The 19,688-nt window shown below is 41.3% G+C and overlaps 1 protein-coding gene across 2 annotated transcripts in view; it reads right to left on the reverse strand.

Annotated features, from left to right (window-relative positions):
- Nucleotides 1-19,688, reverse strand: part of LOC132828012 (transcription factor MafG) — a 44,580-nt gene that overhangs the window by 9,609 nt on the left and 15,283 nt on the right. For both annotated transcript variants that reach the window (XM_060844883.1, XM_060844884.1), the window contains one exon: nucleotides 7,118-7,181. In XM_060844883.1, coding sequence (XP_060700866.1) covers nucleotides 7,118-7,153 — 36 coding nt within the window. In that variant the 5' untranslated portion in view covers nucleotides 7,154-7,181. The remainder of the gene's footprint in view (nucleotides 1-7,117; nucleotides 7,182-19,688) is intronic.

Genomic DNA, 19,688 nt, shown 5'->3' on the forward strand with positions numbered 1-19,688 from the left:
CCTCCCCCTAGAGGGTCCAATTTATTTACGAGGTGCTCAAAGCAGAATGCAGTTCTGATTAAGAGTCACCAAATTGAAATGTAACTTTGCTTTCTTCCCACAGATGCTGCCAGACTTGCTGAGTTTCTCCAGCATTCAGGTCTCCAGCATGCACAGCTTTTTGTTTTACTTCAAAAGTATTTGATCAAAGTTCTACTGAAGCATCACTTTTGAGTTCAACGATTTCCTTTCAGTACCTGCTCATACAAACCCATTTACTCCACAACATTCAGTCTCTCACCAGGCACAAAATATTCTGATCTACCTTTCGTGCCCCCAGAGGGAATGATCATATCCACCTCATTGAGTTGGCAAAAGTGGCAAGAGCAGCTCGATCTGTTATGGCCCCTTGGAACTTCCTTCTGCAACATATTTCCTTATATACACACAATTTGTACGATTTAAGTTTGGTTTAGTCTCACCTAATCAAAGCGGTTTTCTTTTCACAAGCAGTTCACAAATCTGTATCGTTGTTGGAGATAATAGAATATGGTTAATTTGTTTATTCCCACAGTTGCATGAGAATTTAAAGAGCCAGTGGAGAAGTTACCCCATTCTTTTCTGTTGAGGTACACAGTGTCCTAAATTTGTACCAAGTGACTAAGCTTTGTCAAAGCATTGTAAAACGATAGACTCGAGACTGCAAACAGAACGATGGGACTAATTAGTGGCATGGTTAACAACCACCACGTTGGCCACCTGGAGTTTGACAGAAACTCAATTTCTGGAGGTCTCATTCAGTGTACAACAACAACCATTCGATCATTACAAACACGAGGATTTAACGTGGGAGAAATGTGTTTCAGTTCATGGGACACTGGCACCAGAACTGGGCTAGGAGGGAGTAGCTCCATTGGGACATGCTTCATGTAAGCCTTGCTGGGAACTGGCGCCAACCAAAAAAGGCAAAAGTGAGGACTGCAGATGCTGGAGATCAGAGTCAAGATTAGAGTGGTGCTGGAAAAGCATAGCAGGCCTGGTAGCATCAGAGGAGCAGGAGAATCGATGTTTCCTGATGGAGGGCTTATGGCCGAAACATCGATTCTCCTCCTCCTTGGATGTCACCTTCCTGTGCTTTTCCAGGACCCCACTCTCGACAGCTATTTGAATAACAATACCCAGAGTAAGACAGGAAGGGACAGAGCTTACAAACATAGAGCAAAAAAAAGAGGACAAAATGGTATAGAATGGCAACATTATTGACTCTTCACTTAAATGCACATGGCATTTTAAATAGAAAACAAAATAATTTAATGTGCGAGATTTTATAGCCATTAGAGACATGGACACAATCCTATAGAATTTGAGTGCCTGAGCCCATGGCAGGATGTGCAGCAGAATCAGTTAACAATTCCAGCAAGGCACACCTCAACAGAGATTATTGTACCTCAACAGAGATTATTGTGCCCCACCAGATGGTTTTCACAAGTGAGGTGGTGAGATCTGCATAAGGCACAGGCAAGATGCACACAGGTGCCCATGCTTGTCAAACACCTTGATAATGCAACAACATGCCTCATTAATATTCAAACTCCCAACCAAACAGCAGACAATGGGAAAACAAGATATACAAACTAGACATAGCACCTGACACCTCAACTTAGCATATGGTCGGAATTACTTCCACATTGAAACCAAATGCCAACACCTCATGGCATGCTTCGTGGGCAATGGCCACGTGAGATCAACATCCATTAGCAACCCTCACGGCACACCTGCAACCCACTTACAGGACATCTCCGCACTTCAATGCTGCACCAACAACTAGGGCTATAATGCTTCCAAGGAAACTCTATACACAGACATGCACACAACTCAGACTGGGCCAGACTGCACATTCAGGCACTTCCCTTGCTTTCACAGCAAGTCAAGATGTTTTTAGCCTTTGCTCAAAGGGCCCCTCCGACAGGTCAGGGGCAGCCTCTGATACCAGTCCAGACCTCGCTCAGAGTCCAAGCTCTGCCCTTGTAAATGGGAGAGGAGCCAAATTACAAGCTGCACACTGCTGCATGGAGTCTTTCTGCCCAGCTGCAGGCTATCTGGTGAAAAAGGAGGATTATAGGAGAGGTTAGTGACAGAGTGCTGGCCTGGTCAAAGGTTGCCACCTGGATTAAAACAAACTTAACTATTCCTTTGGGTCCTGATGGAAAACTGCCTTGTGAGTGAACAGGCTGGGAAGAGAGCACACTGGGGTAGTGGCGCTAGGGTTTAGGGTGAGACAGCGTGCGACACAGGTAATGGGTGGGTAGAGCATGAGCCTTCATAAGCAGTGGGTGCAGTGACGGGAGAGAGAGAGGTATCAGACAGAAATTAGGGGACCTTATCAGGCAGAATGGTGAAGGACATTGCCCTTCTTCATACAAGTGCTGGGCATTCCTCTTGTTTTAACCCTGGTGGCAACCTCTGACCAGGCCAGCATGACCATCACTCCAGGTTGTCAGAAAAAAAAGTTCCGTCCTTTCACCACCCGATCCAGCAGTGCCTCTAGGACCCTGTCTGAAAAGTAGGTTGACCATTTCCCCGATTGGCCACTTCTGTGATCAAGGTTAAGAATCATGTAGGGTAGCCCTGCATGGACAGTATTTGCCTAGGTGCACAGCAGCATGGGTGTAAGGGATACCAGTGCATTCTAGGATATCTGCCGAGTGGCGATTTGGTGCTGGAACATCGTGTGGTAGGAGGACGGGAAAATCAGAAGCAACTGACATCATCAGGGTGCAGCCTGTTTGGCTAAGATATGGCAAAACAACTCACTAGGTCTTGTAGTGACAAGCCCTCCCAAAACAAACTCAAATAACTAAAACTTCACCAAAATAATAAGATTCAACAGACGTTTTCAATGTGATCAAAGCTGGGAACAAAACAGTTAAGGTTATGTACCTTTTCAAAAGGACAAACAAACGGAAAGTGAGATAAGGTAGCACTGTTAATACACATGAAAGATGCAAGAAATAATCTCTGATCAGAAGATGTAGAATCGCATGGGTGAGGATAACACAAGAGGAAAGAGTGGTCTACAGGCCCTAAAACAGTAGGCAGAGAACAAATTCTGAGGTAATAAGGATATGTATAAAAAAGGCAGCATCATAAGTGACATTAATTTCATTTGGGTTGGGATTATCAAATTGACAGAGGTAACCATGAGAAAGAATTTATAATGTTCACTTGGAGCAGGCTCCAAGCACAATGTGCTGTGGATTTAAATCGGGAATCAGACTATTTTGGATTTGGTAGTGTGCAATAAGGCAAGTTAAACAAATGATCTGACTGTAAGATCTATGAAACACCAACCATAAGATGGTAGAATTTAGCATTCAGTTTGAGGGGAAGAAACTTGGGTCATAAACAACTGTGGTAACTATAAATATGGCCAAGTACAAAAGGAATGAGGATCGAATTACATGGAGTGGACTGGGAAATAATGATTCATAGAATAAATACCAATGCCTCTCCACAAAGATATATCCCACTGTAGGAGGAGGATTCGAGGAAGGAGATAAACCAAACTTGGTTAAACATGAAGTTAAGGATAGCATCCAATGGAAATAAAAAGTAGTCAATATGGCAAAAATCAGTAGTAACCCAGAGGGCTGAGAAAATGTTAAAAACAAAAAAAAAGTGACTAAAATCTAATGGTATGAGAAATTAAATTCTGATGGTAAATTAGCAAGTAATATCAAAATATACAGCAAGAACGTCATCAGATATAATGGAAGAGGGGGGGCTAAAGAAAAGACAGGCCCCTTAGAGAATGAGGCTAGGGCAATAATAATGGGGAAGCAGGAAATGACAGAAGAATTAAACATAGCATCTGAAAAATATTAAATAATCAAGGGGCAAATAGGGGAATAAATAAGTAAATAAATATTAATAACTATCACTAGAGAATAAGTGCTGTGGAAACTTCCCTCCAATCTGATGGAATGCATCCTCAGATATTAGAAGTAGCTGTAAAGATAGTGTATGCACTGCAGCAATCTTCCAAGAATCCTCAGATTCGCGTGAAGTCTCAGAGGACTGGAAAACTGCCAATATAACACCTTTTTCAAAAAAATGTTAGCATAGAGTCTGTTGTTAAAATGTTATTTTAATGCAAAGAGTATAACAGCAGAGCATTTAGATACTTAATATAACCAGAGTCAGCATGGCTTTATGAAGGGGAAATTATGCCCAACAAATTTATTAGAATTCTTTGAAGGAGTAAAAAGGAGGTATACTATTTTTGAATTTCTCAAAAGGCATATGATATAAAGGTACCACATTGAAGGCTTGAAGTTGGAGGTAGCATGCTAGCTTTGACAGACGATTGGTTAACTCATAGGAGGAGGAATTGGATAACGGGAATGCTTTCAAGGTGTAACTAGCAGCATGTAACTAGTGGAATGCCACAGAGATCAGAGTTGGAGCCACAATTATTTAGTGTCTGTGAGAATAATGTGGATGTGGAAAATGAATTAGATGGGAAGTCCAGCAGTGAGGATGACACGGAGCCTGCAGAGGGATATAAACAGGTTAAGCAAGTGTGTAAGAAAGCTTGGCAGGTGGAATATAATGTGGGAAAATGTGAGGTTATGCACTTTGGCAAGAATAGTGAAGCTGAACATTTAAATAAAGATTGATGCATATGCATTGTAGTTCATTCACCACTAACACGTTAAAGAAAAATTTAGCTGTACCAGCTTTCAGACACATGGTCCCCAGAGTTTAGAAATGTATTCAAAAAGCTTGTAAAGCAAGAAGTTTTTTGAAGCCTAAATTAAGCATCAAGCACTGCTTAGTTTATAGCATTTAGATGTGAAGTGAGTATCTGCGACAGTACTGAAGGTTCAGCTAATATTATACTGATTTCTAACAAAAACAGTATAGATCATAAAAAGGCACAAATATTATTCTGCTACTAAATCCTACATTAAAACAGGCCAACTTCAACAATCTTAAAAAGTGTCTCTGGTCTGAAATGTACCGGGTGAGGTCACAGTGTTGGGTTGAAGTTGATGTATTAGTTTGCACATTGTCAGGTGCTTACAAGTTTCCAACTGCAGAACAGCCTGCAAACCTCCTTCACCAATAACAGAAGTTTTGTTTTGATTGCAGCATCAACTGAAGACAATGATATACACAGCAGATTTAGGAATGTGCAAGTGCAGGATCATAGAGGATCAGATAAGGCAACCCCAGTCCATTACACGGATCTCAAATTCTGAGAAACAAAAGAACCTGCACCTCTATCAAGTTTTATCCCTTCCACTCCCTGGACAATAATCTAATCCTTTCCATTTGCAATAAACATAGCCCTCCCTGCTCCCTTCAATGTACCATTTCATACAAAAAGTAATCACATTTCACAATACAAATTTCAAGATCAGCTTCTTGCAGTTACACAAGGCCTGGTTGAGGCCACACCTTGAGTACTGTGTGCAGTTTTGGTGTCCTAGTCAAAGGGTAAGACATTCTTACCATTGAGGGAGTCCAGCGAAGGCTCACCAGACTGATTTCCAGGATGGCAGGTCTGATGCAAGACAGGCTGGATTGATTAAGCTTATACTTACTAAAATTTAGAAGAATTTTGGTGGGGCAGGTGATCGGCGAGATCTCAGAAACAAAATCCTGGTTGGACTGGGCACATTAGATGCAGGGAGAATGTTCCCCATGATGGGGAAGTCCAGAACTAGGGGGTCACAGTGTAAGAATAAGGGGTAAATCATTTAAAACTGAGAGGAGGAAGAATTTCTTCATTCAGTTGTGAACCTGTGGAATTCTCAACCATAGAAAGCTATTGGGGCCTGTTCATGAGATATATTTATGAGGGAACTGGACACGATCCTTGTAGTCAAAGGGATCAAGGAGTATGGAGAGAAAATGGGAGTGGCATACTGAAATTGCATGATTAGCCATGATCATATCGAGCGGTGATGCAGACTCCTGAAGAGCTGAATGGCCGACTCCAGCATCTATTTTCTCTGTTTTATGCAGTCTGACTGCATTTGTTGAAAATGAAACTGCCTTAATCATAGCATTCCCAATGCGGAATTGCATTTGGGTACTCAATTTGAAAGATGGGAGCATTGTTGAGGAAGAGGAACAATTCCTGCTCTTTGTGATTAGTAATTTGTTGAAACATTTTTGAACCATTAAGGCACACAGAAACATAAATTGAAAACTCTTCATCGAAGGTAAACGTCCCTCAGTAAAACATCTCCCCTAATCATTTTTCCTCATATAGTAACAGAGATCGGTGTAGATGAAGTCCAAACCAGCTTCTAATTACACTGGTTCCCTTGATTTTCTTCATTGTCTGCTATTGAAATCAACTTCCTCTACATGACAATGCGAACTACTTTCTTGCATATTGGCACGCACAGGCAATAACTTGCCAATACAGCAGGTCATAAAAATAGTGAAGTTAGTAAAAATGTTTAGTTCAAAACTAACTTCCACTTCTTAGCCAGATAGTGGGTTCTGATTCAAAATGGTTAAGTTCAATGTACTACACCCTATTAAAATCTGCACTGCGATAGCTCACATGAATACGGTAGTACCAGTCCATTTCTCGAGGATCTATAGTTCATGGGGAAATGCTGGAATCTAATAACGGTCCCTCCAAAGGTACACCTTGGGTAATGATACATCAACTATGATATTTCTAGTTACCTGACCTTGGGGACGGACTGAAGGGCACTTGGTACCTTGAATCCAAAACATAGCCGAGGTCTTTACAGAGAAGGGAGGTAAAAGGATAGGGCAAATGGAAGAGAAATGGCATAAAACAAGGAAGGGGGAAAAGAAAGCCAAAAAACAAAGAAAAAGAGCATAAGAGAAAAGAACACGTGGATTGTAAAAGAACATTTCAGTGAAATACTGGCCAATCTTGTGTACGTACTAAACTTCTTAACAATTTTGTGTCCCTAAATGAAGGGTAAAATTAAAGACAGATAGAAATCCAGAAACTAATGTGTCGTGAATTCCAAGCAGTGTTATTAGCTCAGCATGAATTTTTGACAAGCACAGTATTACAAATATTTTGCTTTATTGGACGTATCAGCCTGGTATTAAGTGTCTAAGGGGAGGTCAGCTGTACCTTTAAGGCCTTGTTTCCCTTGTTAGTAGTCGTCATACCACGGCACACTTTCAATCACACAAACCTATGGGAAAAGAAAAAAAACGAAATTATTTTTGATGCAATTTTTTTTGAGAGGAGCAAATTTTAAACACTTTGCATCCAAATGCAGCTTCCATTTGGTGCTGTCCAGGAGGATGAGAATGAGAGCTTATTTAAATAAGAACATAAAGTCTAAAGGACCTGACCCCTGACTGCTAGTCAGTGCTGAGCAGTACAGGTTTTACAGGTGACCTGAAGGAAGGACAAAGTGGAGTTGGCTGTGGTGCACCATACGCATAAAGAAACTGCTAATACTCATGAACACTTTGCTGTTTGGACAAGAATTTACAGAATGGCCTGTAACCCTAGAGAAACAAAGGCTTCGAGAGAGGAGAGAGGGGGATTTTGGATGAGAGACTGCTGAATTTACTATTTAGCAGAATCATAGTAGCAGGAACTTCCTATGAATGTAAACCTCAGTTCAACCCCTGCACCAAATGCTGTTCATATGCTAATTATAAATGTGAGAATCATGATGAGTCAGCAGGTTTGAATAAAACATTTAGAGGCAGACTACACCCAAGCCGCCACCATGACAAATCAATGGATTAAGCCACTATGCTGCCTTCTCAAACAGAAAAAGTTTAAGCAGTTTCCCAAACTTATCTTCTGTAACCTATTTCAGCTGTGTCTTAGGTTACTTTATACCAGAAATCTGTGAAACCTCTAACATCCAGCATTTCAGGATTTAAAGTGAAAAAGTGAAAGAAGAAGAAGGGGCGGGGAGAAAGAAAAAGAAAGAGTCAAATGTGAAATAACTGTTGAGCTCTGCATGGAAAATGACAAATTGAGTCATCTCCAAGCATGAAGTAATCCATTAACATGTGAAACTCTTTCAACCCTCTCTACCCACTTCCATCACTGCTCCGCTCCCCCCCCCCCCCCATAGATACACACCATCCTCGGCAGAGACAGGAACAAAATGCTCGCAGTTTTTCAATGTTTACTTTGGTGCCAACTATCTCAGCTCACTTGATCTAGTCACATGCTCCTTGTCTCGTCCACATCTGGTGATGCTCCCTGCAACCTGACATTTACAACACTAAATCATGCACCTTTATACAGACAGAGCTATCCTTCCATGTCCCTTTGTCAGCTCAGAATGGTCAGCTATCAAGACCAGGAAGAGAAGCCAGTGCAATTTCCACTTAGTCCAGTATATGAAGCAGGAGCTCGGGAGTCTTATGACCCGAATTGTGGTGTGATGGCAGAACAAGATCAATTGCTGGAATCTTGGTTTTTGATCAGTTTACTGATTCTCTGCTGTTCTTCCATTTAGGAATTTAAAATTACAATCTTCAGTTGTCCATTTCTTATTATGCTGACCATACTCATTCCTTGTCCCAGATAACTGAATAAACGATACCAAACACAAAATCCCACAAAGTTCAACTTAGTATATAGCGAGTAAGCCAAAAAACTCCATTGCATTTCCCCTCCCTATCCCAGTGGTCTCCTTCTGCCTCTCAATTTCCAGAGTTTAAAATCAGTGCTCTTTCAATTCTGGCGTTTTGAGCATCACCAGATTTTAACTGCCTTTTTAATGGTCAGTTTTAAGCAATATATAACATAACATTTCATTGTTTGGGCTTCTCCGGATCAGGAAAAAACAATCTTCACTTACTTCTAATATGTGCTTGCCTTGTTTAAATTTCAAAGAGAGGGGTTTGGCAAAGCATTTTTTTAAGAAAGGGCTGCTGCCTCATGGGTTAAATTAGTACACGAAGATCATTTAGTCTAAGGAACTTCAAAAATGCAATTTTAAAAGGGACATCAATTTTAAAATATTGTACCTTGCCCTTGAGGTTCCTTTGTATGGATTTCGGTCACTGAGCATAAAGCTGTTACCCTGATTTAAGTAATAACAATACATGAGTAAATTACAACCCATGTACTTTAATTTAACAAGTTATGCATTATCTTTAACTATTAATATCAGTGACAGACCTGTAAATGCAGAATTTCATTTTAAATGTTATAGAGCTCAAAAGCATTCCAAACTTGGAAGATGATTTTAAAAGTGTTTCATACTTTAGTAGGATTCATGCACAAACAAACATGACCTGGTTAATTATTAAAATAATACCGCCAATTTACACTTCGTAAAGAGATTATATGAAGTTACCGTCCATTGGCAATTTAACACCTTTTTGGATTGGATACCAATTCAGACTGCACTTTTCTGTTGTGTCACTATTAACCATTGAATTGATACAGCACAGAAAGGGGGCCATTTGATCAATCTTGGCCAAACTGACCCCAAAGACATAGAGCTATCCTTTCTAATCCCCTCTCCCTGCAACTTACAGTACTTAATGTGCAGATCCAGGTATCTTTAGAAAGAGTTTACAGTCTCTACCTCCACCACCAACTCAGACAGCAAATTCCAGATACGCACCACCCTCTGCATAAAAACATTTTTCCCTCACATCCCCTCTAATCCTTTTGTCACTTAGTTTGAATCTATGACCCCTGGGTTTTGAACTCTCTGCCAAGGGAAACAGGTTCCTCCCATTTACTCTATCGCTACCCTCAATTTTGGATACTTCAATCATGTCACCTATTTAGTCTTCTCTATTCAAAGAGAAACGACACCAATCTCTCCTTAGAGCTACAATTCTCCAGCTATGGGAACATTCTAGTAAGTCTTCTCTGCATCCTTCCCAGCACAATTACATCCTTCTTGTAATGTGGTGAGCAGAACTGCACACAATACTCCAATTATGGCCTCACTGGCATCTTACTGTTTCATCACCACATCCCTACCTTTGTATTCTGTTTCTCTGCCAATGATGGTGAGCATTCCATATGCCTTCTTTAAAACCGTATCTGCCTTTACTACTACTCTTATGGGCCTGTACATTTGCACTCGAAGATCTCTCACTCAGCTACCGCTCTCAGTATAGATCCATTTATTGTGTATTCCCTTTTATTGTTTGACCTATGAAAATGCATTTCTTCGCACTTATCAGACTAGAACTCCACCTGCAGTTTTCTTGCCACTCCACCAACCCATCTACCATTTTGGATCTTACAGTTACCCTCCACACTCTCCACTGCATGGCCAATTTTTGTCATCTGTAACCTTCCCAAATTGTGCTCCCCCATGTTTACACAATCTTTGTATAGCATAAAAGGGTTAATTTCTATCATGGCAGAGCTGTGAAGCAGAGAAGATACATATACACACACAACAGAACCTTGGGTGAGCAAAACTATGGAGGATTGTGAAAAGTTCTGGTCTCCATGTTCTTTTTTTTAAATAAAGTACAGAGATGCTAGAGCAAAAGCAAAAAAAATTTATTAAAATGATACCAGAACAGAGGGATTATACTTATCTGGATAGATAGATACAGAAAGTTGCATTTCCTTTCTCTAAAAAAGGGGAAAAAAAATACTGAGGCTGCCCTGAAAGAGGCATTAAAAGTTATAGCAGAATTTGCTGAGGTAGATATAGATGAGATGCTTCTATTTGCAGGCAAGAACATAACTGGAGGGACATAAATACAACAGAAATCACTAATAAGACTAATCAGTAATTCAAGGGAAAACCATACCCAGAGTGGAGAGAGCATTGGTACACAGTATCTGAGGTGATGGATTGGCAGGGAAGCTGGATAGGCATGAGGAATGTAGGAGTAGAAGGACATGTTGATGGTGTTCGATGAAAAAGGGTGGGGAAAAGGCTCCTGTGGAGGAGAAACACTGGCACGGACTGGAATGGTCTGTTTCTCTGCTACCAATAGTCCAACTGGAGTATTCCCACTACCAGTAACAACTGAACATTTCTGAGCCCAATATCCAATTTTAAATATCGATTAGTGTAGAAAAATAATAAAAACTGATGCTTTAATTTTAAGCCACAGCTTTCTGCTTACTGTATAGTGTGGTAGATGTTATTCTGGTTCTCTCTTCCTCTACTTGAAAATAACTTCTTTTTTCCTGTCAGTCATTTCCTCTTAACACTTCGCTTCCTTCCTCCATGGCAAATGTTAATGGGTGACCTATTCTCAGGTATTTGCCAGAGAGCGTGCTTTTTTTTTAAAATATAAAGAAAGTTAGCTAGAGGAAGTAGTGGAGGCTGGTACAATTACAGTTTTTAAAAGGCATCTGCTTGGATACACGAATAGGAAGGGCTTAGGAGGGATATGGGCCAAGTGCTGGCAAATGGGACTAGATTAATATAGGATATCTGGTCGGCATGGATGGGTTGGACCAAAAGGGCCTGTTTCCATGCTATACATTTCTATGACTCTCTAACATAAGCCCATTGGGACAGGGGAAGAAATAAAATCACAAGGTATTTTCCAGAATTGTGAAGGGGAAGGCCAAGAACGGTCATGAGTTTTTTGATCATATGTTTAAGGTTTCAAAATTATCACCAACACTAATAGTTCAGGAAAATCATCTCTCTTCTTCAAGGAGAAAAATGAAGTAATTTCAGGTCTGGAGAAGAACATTTTGACATTTTTCTTAGCCTGTCATGGGGTCCATGCTAAGGCTTATGCTCTCTTGCATGCAAGAAAGTCTAAATACTACTTCAATGTTGAGTGTTTGACTTAACCACCCTTTCAGGCAGAGAGTTCCAGAGTGAAATAAAATCACTTCAATTCTTCTCTTAGCCTTCCATCTACAGGTCTTCCTATTCACCCAATGACCCTCAATCTTATACATTTCTACCAAAGTCCCCTCTCAAACTTTTGCTGCTCCAAAGAAATCAACCTCTGCCTAGCTATGAAGGAGGATTGGCTGAGCCCAGGCAGCATCTTGGTAAATGACCTTTGCACCCTCGCTATTGTAATCACATCCTTCTTCCGATGTGGTGACAAGAACTGAAACAGGAATGGCTACTGCATAATCATCTCAAATTGGACCTGATCTAATCTTGTACAGTTGAGTGAGCTGTAAATATTTTCCACTCAGCCGGTTCTGATACACCTCTGGAGCAAACGGGGCTTGAACCCAGGTCTCCTGGCTCAGGGGTAAATAATCTACCACTGCAGATGTGGGTAATGCATTTTGTACAGTCCACTTGGACTTCAGCAAGATGTTCAATAAGGTCCCACATGGAACACTGATTTTGATGGTAAAAGTCCATAGGTTCTATAAATCCAGCACTAACTGGATGTAGAATCGACCGAGAGGCAGAAAGCAGAGGGTCACTGACTGGAAGCTTGTGTCCAGTGGGGATTCACAGGTATCAATGTTGAGGCCCTTCCTGTTATAGCAGTTTAGACTCACTGCTCATTAAGTTTAAGTATGTTCAAGAATGACAAAAATTGGTGGGGTTGTAAATAGCGAGGATAGCTTTAGATTACCGCAGAATGTAGATTAGCTGATCAGTGGCAAATGGAATTCAAACCAAATCACTTTATATATTAATGATCTGGATGAAGGAGCTGGGGGCATTCTGGCGAAGTTCACCAATGACACGAAGATAGGTGGACAGGCAGTAGTACTGAGGAGGTGGGGAGACTGCAGAAAGATTTAGACAGTTTAGGAGAGCGATCCAGGAAAAGGCTGATGAACGTGAGCAAATGAGAGGTCTTGCACTTTGGAAAAACGGAAGAGAGGCATGGACTATTTTCTAAACGGTGAGAAAATTCATAAAGCCAAAGTACAAAGGGATCTGGGAGTGCTAGTCCAGGATTCTTTAAAAGGTTAACTTGCAGGTTGATTCCGTGATTAAGAAAGCAAATGTAATGTTGTCATTTATCTCAAGAGGGTTGGAATATAAAAGCAGCGATGTGCTTCTGAGACTTTTAAAGCTCAAGTTAGACCCCATTTTAGAATAAGGTGTCCAATTTTGGACCCCACACCTCAGGAAGGACATACTGGCACTAGACTGTCTCCAGTGGAGATTCACACAGATGATCCCTGGAATGGTCTAACATATGATGAATGGCAGAGGATCCTGGGATTGTATTCGTTAAGAGTTTGGAAGGTGGAGGGGAGATTTAATAGAAACTTACAAGATAATGCATGGCTTAGAATGGGTGGATGCTAGGAAGTTGTTTCTGTTAGGCAGGGAGACTAAGACGCGTGGGCACAGCCTTAGAATTAGAGGGGGTCAATTTAGAACAGGGGAAATGAGACATTTCTTCAGCAGAGGGTAGTGGGCCTGTGGAATTCATTACCACGGAACACAGTGGAGACCAGGACTTAACGGTCTTCAAGGCAAGGAATTTAGGGAGAGTGTAGGTAAGTGGAGTTGAAATGCCCAGCCATGATTAAATGGCGGAGTGGACTTGATGGGCCGAATGGCCTTACTTCCAGTCCTATGTCTTACGTTCAAATAAAATGAGGGGTGATGCACTTGGGCAGAATGGACAAGGCAATGAAATGTGTGATGAACAGGAGATCCCTGGGATGCACTGAAGATCAGAGGGACCTCGGTGTGCATGCCCACCAGTCCCTTAAGGTAGTTAAGGTGACACGTAGATAAAGTGATTAAGATGACAAGTGGGATATTTGCCTTTAATCTCTGTGCCTTGGCTATTAAGAGCATAGAATATTTATTGAGATTTCTGCTCGAATTGTATAAAACATTAAGTCACAGCTGGACTATAACATGCAGACTAGAATCCAGAAGGTACTTGATGGTGCAGAGAAAACATATCAGGATATTGCCTGAGCTGGAGATTATTTTTGTAGTTTTGAATAGAGACTGGGGTTACTTTCCTTGGAGCAGAGGAGATGGAGATGAATAAAATTATGAAAGGGGAACAAGATAGGACAGACAGGAAAGAAATATTCCCTTTGGTGGAGGGATCATGACCAGGTTATTAAGGTAAGGGCAGCAGGTTTAGAGGGGATGCGAGAAAAATGTTTTCACCCAGAAGGTGGTGGAATCCTGAGCTCACTGCTTGGAAGCGCAGTAGTGGCAGAAACTCTCATAACATTTAAGGAATTGCTCAATATGTACTTATGAAGCCAAGACTTACAGGGATATGGGGCAATTTCTGGAAAATAGTATTGGAATAGGAAAGTGCTGATTTTTGATCAATGTGGACTCAATTTGCCAAAGGACCCTTTTCTGGATGGTAGACCTCTATGACAATGACGGTTACAAAGGTAGGCAGACTAATAATCTTGGGACACAGCTTCCAGTCCCACCATGGCAGTTCATGGAATCCAAATTCAGTTTGCAAAACATGAAAGCTCGTTTCATGGCACCATTATGGAGACGATCAATCTTCATAAAAGCTCATCTTGTTCACTCATGTCATTGAGGAAAAGAAATCTGCTGTCCTTACCTAGTCTGACCTACATGTGACTCTAGATTCACACAATGTGGTTGATCCTTAACTGCCCTCCAAAATGGTCAAGCAATTACTTAGTTCAACAGCAATTAGGGATCAGCAACAAATGCTGGCCTTGCTAGCAATACTCACAGTCAAAGAGTGAATAAAAACACAATCTTATAAATCTTTCTGATTCAAGAGGAACTTGGTCCTGCTATTCCAAGCAGTAAGGAGTGCTGTGGTTACCAACATCTACAGTACATCACTTGGCCATTGTTTTCTAGTGATGAATGTGTGCAATGCTGCATACAGTATTGTACTGTGCATGTAAGTCAGCCATTAGAAATACAGCCAAGCATACCCATAGCTGAGTATTAGCTCTGTATGATATCGAAGAGAAAATATTAGGCCAGTATAAGTTTAGGGCAGTGGGCTTGTATCTGTGGTTGAAAGCTGGTCGGTGGTTACCCAGCTTATTTAATACTGTGCGACCACAAACAGCATCAATCACTTTCAATCAAGATATCATCGAAAGGAAACAGAGCTCAGAATAGGCGAATCAGGTTGCCAAGTGATCAACGTTTTACCCAACTGTTCAGGAAACAAGAACGAACAGTCACTTTCTCCAATCATTGTCAAATCAGATCAAACCTTCATTTTCTGAAACTGTCTAGCACCACTGGCACACATGCAGAAGATTAGATCAGATATTCCTGAAATTAAACGGTGCAAATTTACAGAATGGTTAGCCTCCTCAACTCTCTCCTTTCCGCTGTCCCACAGGCATATTGACAGGTCAAATTCCAACAGTCTAATGCAACAAGGATCAACAGGCCTTTATTAATTTTGGACAAGATTACAGATTGTAATCCAGATTAGAGTGCTACAGGTCTGTGTGTAAGGGCTACAGCCTGCCCTGAAATTATTTTCTATATAGCAGTTCGCATCTGACAGCAGCTCCGTTCTATCTAGGCCAAGGAGAATGCAACTGGGACAACTGCTTTCTTCTGATTCAAATGAGAGCAGGGAGCCCAGTGTTCCCTATCCTCAATACAATCATCTTAATCTTCCTCTAATATGGACAACATTAAGACCCTGCATCGTAAAGTTTCAACAATCAGTAACTGTCGAAGCTGAGTTATCATAAAGACAAAATAAACATTTCAAAACAGAGGGAGAAATGAAAAGCTGGTCTAGTTTTACACGTCCAAGAAAGTAGTCTTAAGATTTTTTTTTAAATGGGGCTGCTCCTTAATTCTGAATAAAAATGTTTGTACTCTGTCCAAACACTGCACATGCCATTTTTGCATTCTTCAATGAACAGCATAAAGGAACAAAATTCCTGATGGAAGCATCCTGACTTATCATAGCTTACGCTTGGCAGGAAGATGTGGATGGTTGGGTGTGGAGGAGTGGGGTGGGGCAGCAGGTTGGAGGAGGAAGAGGAAGTCGAAGTCATAACAGTTTCTCTGCTTGGATAATGTTAAAAGCTGTCAGGAAGATAGGCAGACAACCTGATAAAGTGCTGTTGTCTAACATGGGAGGTACAACTGGTTAACAGTTAGTCAATGATCTCAAATTCATACTGCAGGAACAATTTAAATTTGAAACAAAACAACAAATTGGCATAGTTGCTTTTCAGTACAACAATTAGTACAAATAATTGCGATACGAAGGATCTCATAACAAAAGTAATATGCATACACAAGGAAATATCTTACTTCCTTAATTCATTCATTTTTTTGTTTTCAGAGAGGAGTTTGATTGACAGTTTCCTTTTCCTTAAAAGTGGCTTTTTCAACCAGTTGGATTGGAGTCTTCAGCCAAGACAGTAGATTCTCCTCAGGCTATCACAATCAGATCCTGTAGCTGCCTCCTGAAAAGGCACCTCAAAACATATTCTCACCAATCCCTGCTCCAAGGCACAACGTAAAAATGCATTTCTCCCTCAAATAAATATCACTTTGAAATGAAACCTTCAATACAGTAGAAAAGCTGATGTTAGTAACTAGAAAATAACAGAGGCACACCCAAGATTTGAACGCAACTTAATTCTTTCACAGTTATAGCTTTTGTGTAGTACTTCCTTATGTTTGCAGATCTTTGCTGCAGCTGGAAGTAATGAAATGGTTAAAGTTGTTCATTCTCAGGATGCTTTGGGTATAAATTAGCTGACTCTGCTGTTCATCTTCTGCTGAAAGTGCAGAATGTAAGATTCATGCCTGTTGATTTTTTTTGTAGCCACACTCAACACAGAGCACCGACATATTCTTCAAATACAGAGCTGGGACACACCGTTCCATGAGTTCCCTCTATGACCATTCCTGGGAATTGTAATATCCCAATTCACTTTTGAATGCCCTTTCCAAGTATGAACCACCTTGCCTCAGGCCCTCGCAACTAACTATTGCATTTCATAGCTGTGAACCCTTCACCCTCACCCTCTCATCCCATTTCCATCTTCTGTACAGGATATTGGTTAGGCCACATTTGGAATACTGCCTGCAATTGTGGTCTCCCTGCTAAAGAAAGGATGTTGTGAAATTTGAAAGCATTCAGAAAAGATTTACAAGGATGTTGCCAGAGTTGGAGGGTTTGAGCTATAGGGAGACACTGGAGTGGAGGCTGAGGGACGACCTTATAGAGGTTGATAAAAATCATGAAAGGCATGGATGGGGGAACCCAAAATGAGAGGACACAGGTTTAAGGTGAGAGGGGAAAGATATAAAAGAGGCCGAAAGAGCAACTTTTTCACACAGAGGGTGGTGCATGTATGGAATGAGCTGCCAGAGGAAGTAATGGAGACTAGTACAATTGCAACATTTTAAAGGCATCTGGATGGGTATATGTATAAGAAGGGTTTAAAGGAATATGGGCCAGGTGCTAGCAATTGAAACTAGATTAATTTAGGATAGTTGGTAAGCATGGACGAGTTTGACCGAATGATCTGTTTCTATGCTGTACTATGACTCTGATGCTGTGGAGGTCCCAGTCTCTATTACAACTATTCCTCCCCACCTTAGATATTCCTCCAGGGTGGATGCTCCATTTCTGCCACCCCACCAGAAAAAGGACAACTCCCATCTTTACACTACCACTCTCTCTCCCAAGCATGGTCCCCACCCCAATAAGGCAGAGCCCTGTGCCCCCTCAAGTCTGAGGTTTGGAGTCTTGAATATGCACGAACAACTGATTTAGCATTTATTGCTGGATCACAAAGCAACATCAGGTCCTACCTTCATCTGCAGAAAGTAGTAACACCCAGCACTGGCTTGCCACAAACTTCTCATTCCTTCCAGCATTTATAAAATCAGCAAGCTGTTTATTCAATATCTGCAGAACAGTACAGCACAGAAACAAGCCCTTCAGCCCAGCATGCCTGTGCTGACCATGAAGCTACTCAAAACTAATCGCACCTACCTGCACATAGTCCATATCCCTCTATTCCCCACCTGTTCACGTGACTACTTAAATACCTCTTAAACATTGCTATTGTATCGGCTTCTAGCACCTGCCCTGGCAGTACATTCCAAGCACCTACCACATTCAGTTTAAAAAAAAGGCTTTCCTGACTTATCTCCTTTAAAAGCTTTCCTGCCCTCACCTTAAATCTTTACATAGTCATTCGGCCCAACAAGTCTATACCAACTCTCTGAAGATACTCCCACCCAGACCCATCACCCTACCCTATTCCTGTAATCCCACATTTCCCATGACTAACGCACCTAACCTACACATTGTTGAACATTATGGCTAATTTAGCATGGCCAATCCATGTAACTTGAACATCTACAGAAACCCGCACAGACACAAGAAGAATGTACAAATTCCACACAGACAGTTGCCAGAAGCTGGAGTCAAACCTATGTCCCTGGCACTGTGAGACAAAAAAAACTACAGATGCTGGAATCCAAGGTAGACAAGCAGGAGGCTGGAAGAACACAGCAAGCCAGGCAGCATCAGGAAGTGGAGAAGTCAACGTTTCTGGTGTAACCCTTCTTCAGGACTGGGGGTGGCTGTAGGGGTAGTTGCAGATAAATTGACTTCTCTACCTCCTGATGCTCCCTGGCTTGCTGTTCTTCCAGCCTCCTACCCGTCTACCCTGGTGCTGCGAGGCAGCGGTGCTGACCACTGAGCCACTCTGCTGCCGAGCATTTGATATTTTCACCCTAGGAGAAAGACTGACTATCCACATTATCTATGTTTCTTTTAAAACTTAAAGTACTTCTATTTAGACACCCCTCAGCTTCCTACACACTAGCAAAAACAATCCAAGTTTGTCCAACCTCTCCTCATAACTAATACACTCCAATCCATGCAACATCCTGGTAAACTTTTTGAACCCTCTCCAAAGGCTCCACATCATTCCCATAGTGACGTCCAGAATTACACACAATACGCCAAGTGTGCCCAAACTGAAGTCTTATATAGCTTCAATGTGCCAACTTTTATATTCAATGCCCTAGCTGATGAGTGCAAGAATGCCTGTGCCTTCATTACCACCTTATCCATTTATGTTGCCAATCTCAGGGAACTATGTATTTGCAGTCCAACTTTCCTGTCATGCTCCCAAGGGTCTTGCCATGACCTGTATAGATTCCTTGCATTGGATCTACAAAATAAATCACCTCACACTTATCTGATTAAGCTCATTTCTCTCCCCAGCCTTCCTACCAATCCATACTCTGCTGTATCCTTTGCCGACCTTCCTCACTATTCACAACTCTGTCAATTATCATCTCGATTACAAACTTGCAAATGATGTAAGTGGATTGATTAATGTGTCACAGAGAGAGGTCCCAGCACTGATCTTTATGAAACACCACTGGTTACCAATGTCAATAAACAAAAACCCATCCACAACTATCCTCTGTCATCTATGACTAAGCCAATTTTGTATCCAACTTACCGTGGACCACACGTGACAATCTTCTGGACCAGTCTGCCATTAAGGACCTTGTCAAATGTTTCATTAAAACATTCACTGCCCCACCCACAGTTATCTTCATCTCTCCCTTAAAAAAAACAATCAAATTTATCAGACAAGACCTCCCTGGCAATAAAGCCATGCTTCAAGTCCATTATTTTCCAAAAATGAGCAAATCCTGTTTGAAAGAATCTTCTCCAATTTCCCTACGGCTGATGTGATGCTTACTGACCTATAAGTTTCACGGATTTTCCCTGTTGCCCTTCTCAAACAAAAAGGAACAACACTGGTTTATTCTCCTGTCTTCTGGGATCTCATC

The sequence above is a fragment of the Hemiscyllium ocellatum genome, chromosome 25 (assembly GCF_020745735.1).
Source record: "Hemiscyllium ocellatum isolate sHemOce1 chromosome 25, sHemOce1.pat.X.cur, whole genome shotgun sequence".
Taxonomy (NCBI): Eukaryota; Metazoa; Chordata; class Chondrichthyes; order Orectolobiformes; family Hemiscylliidae; genus Hemiscyllium; species Hemiscyllium ocellatum.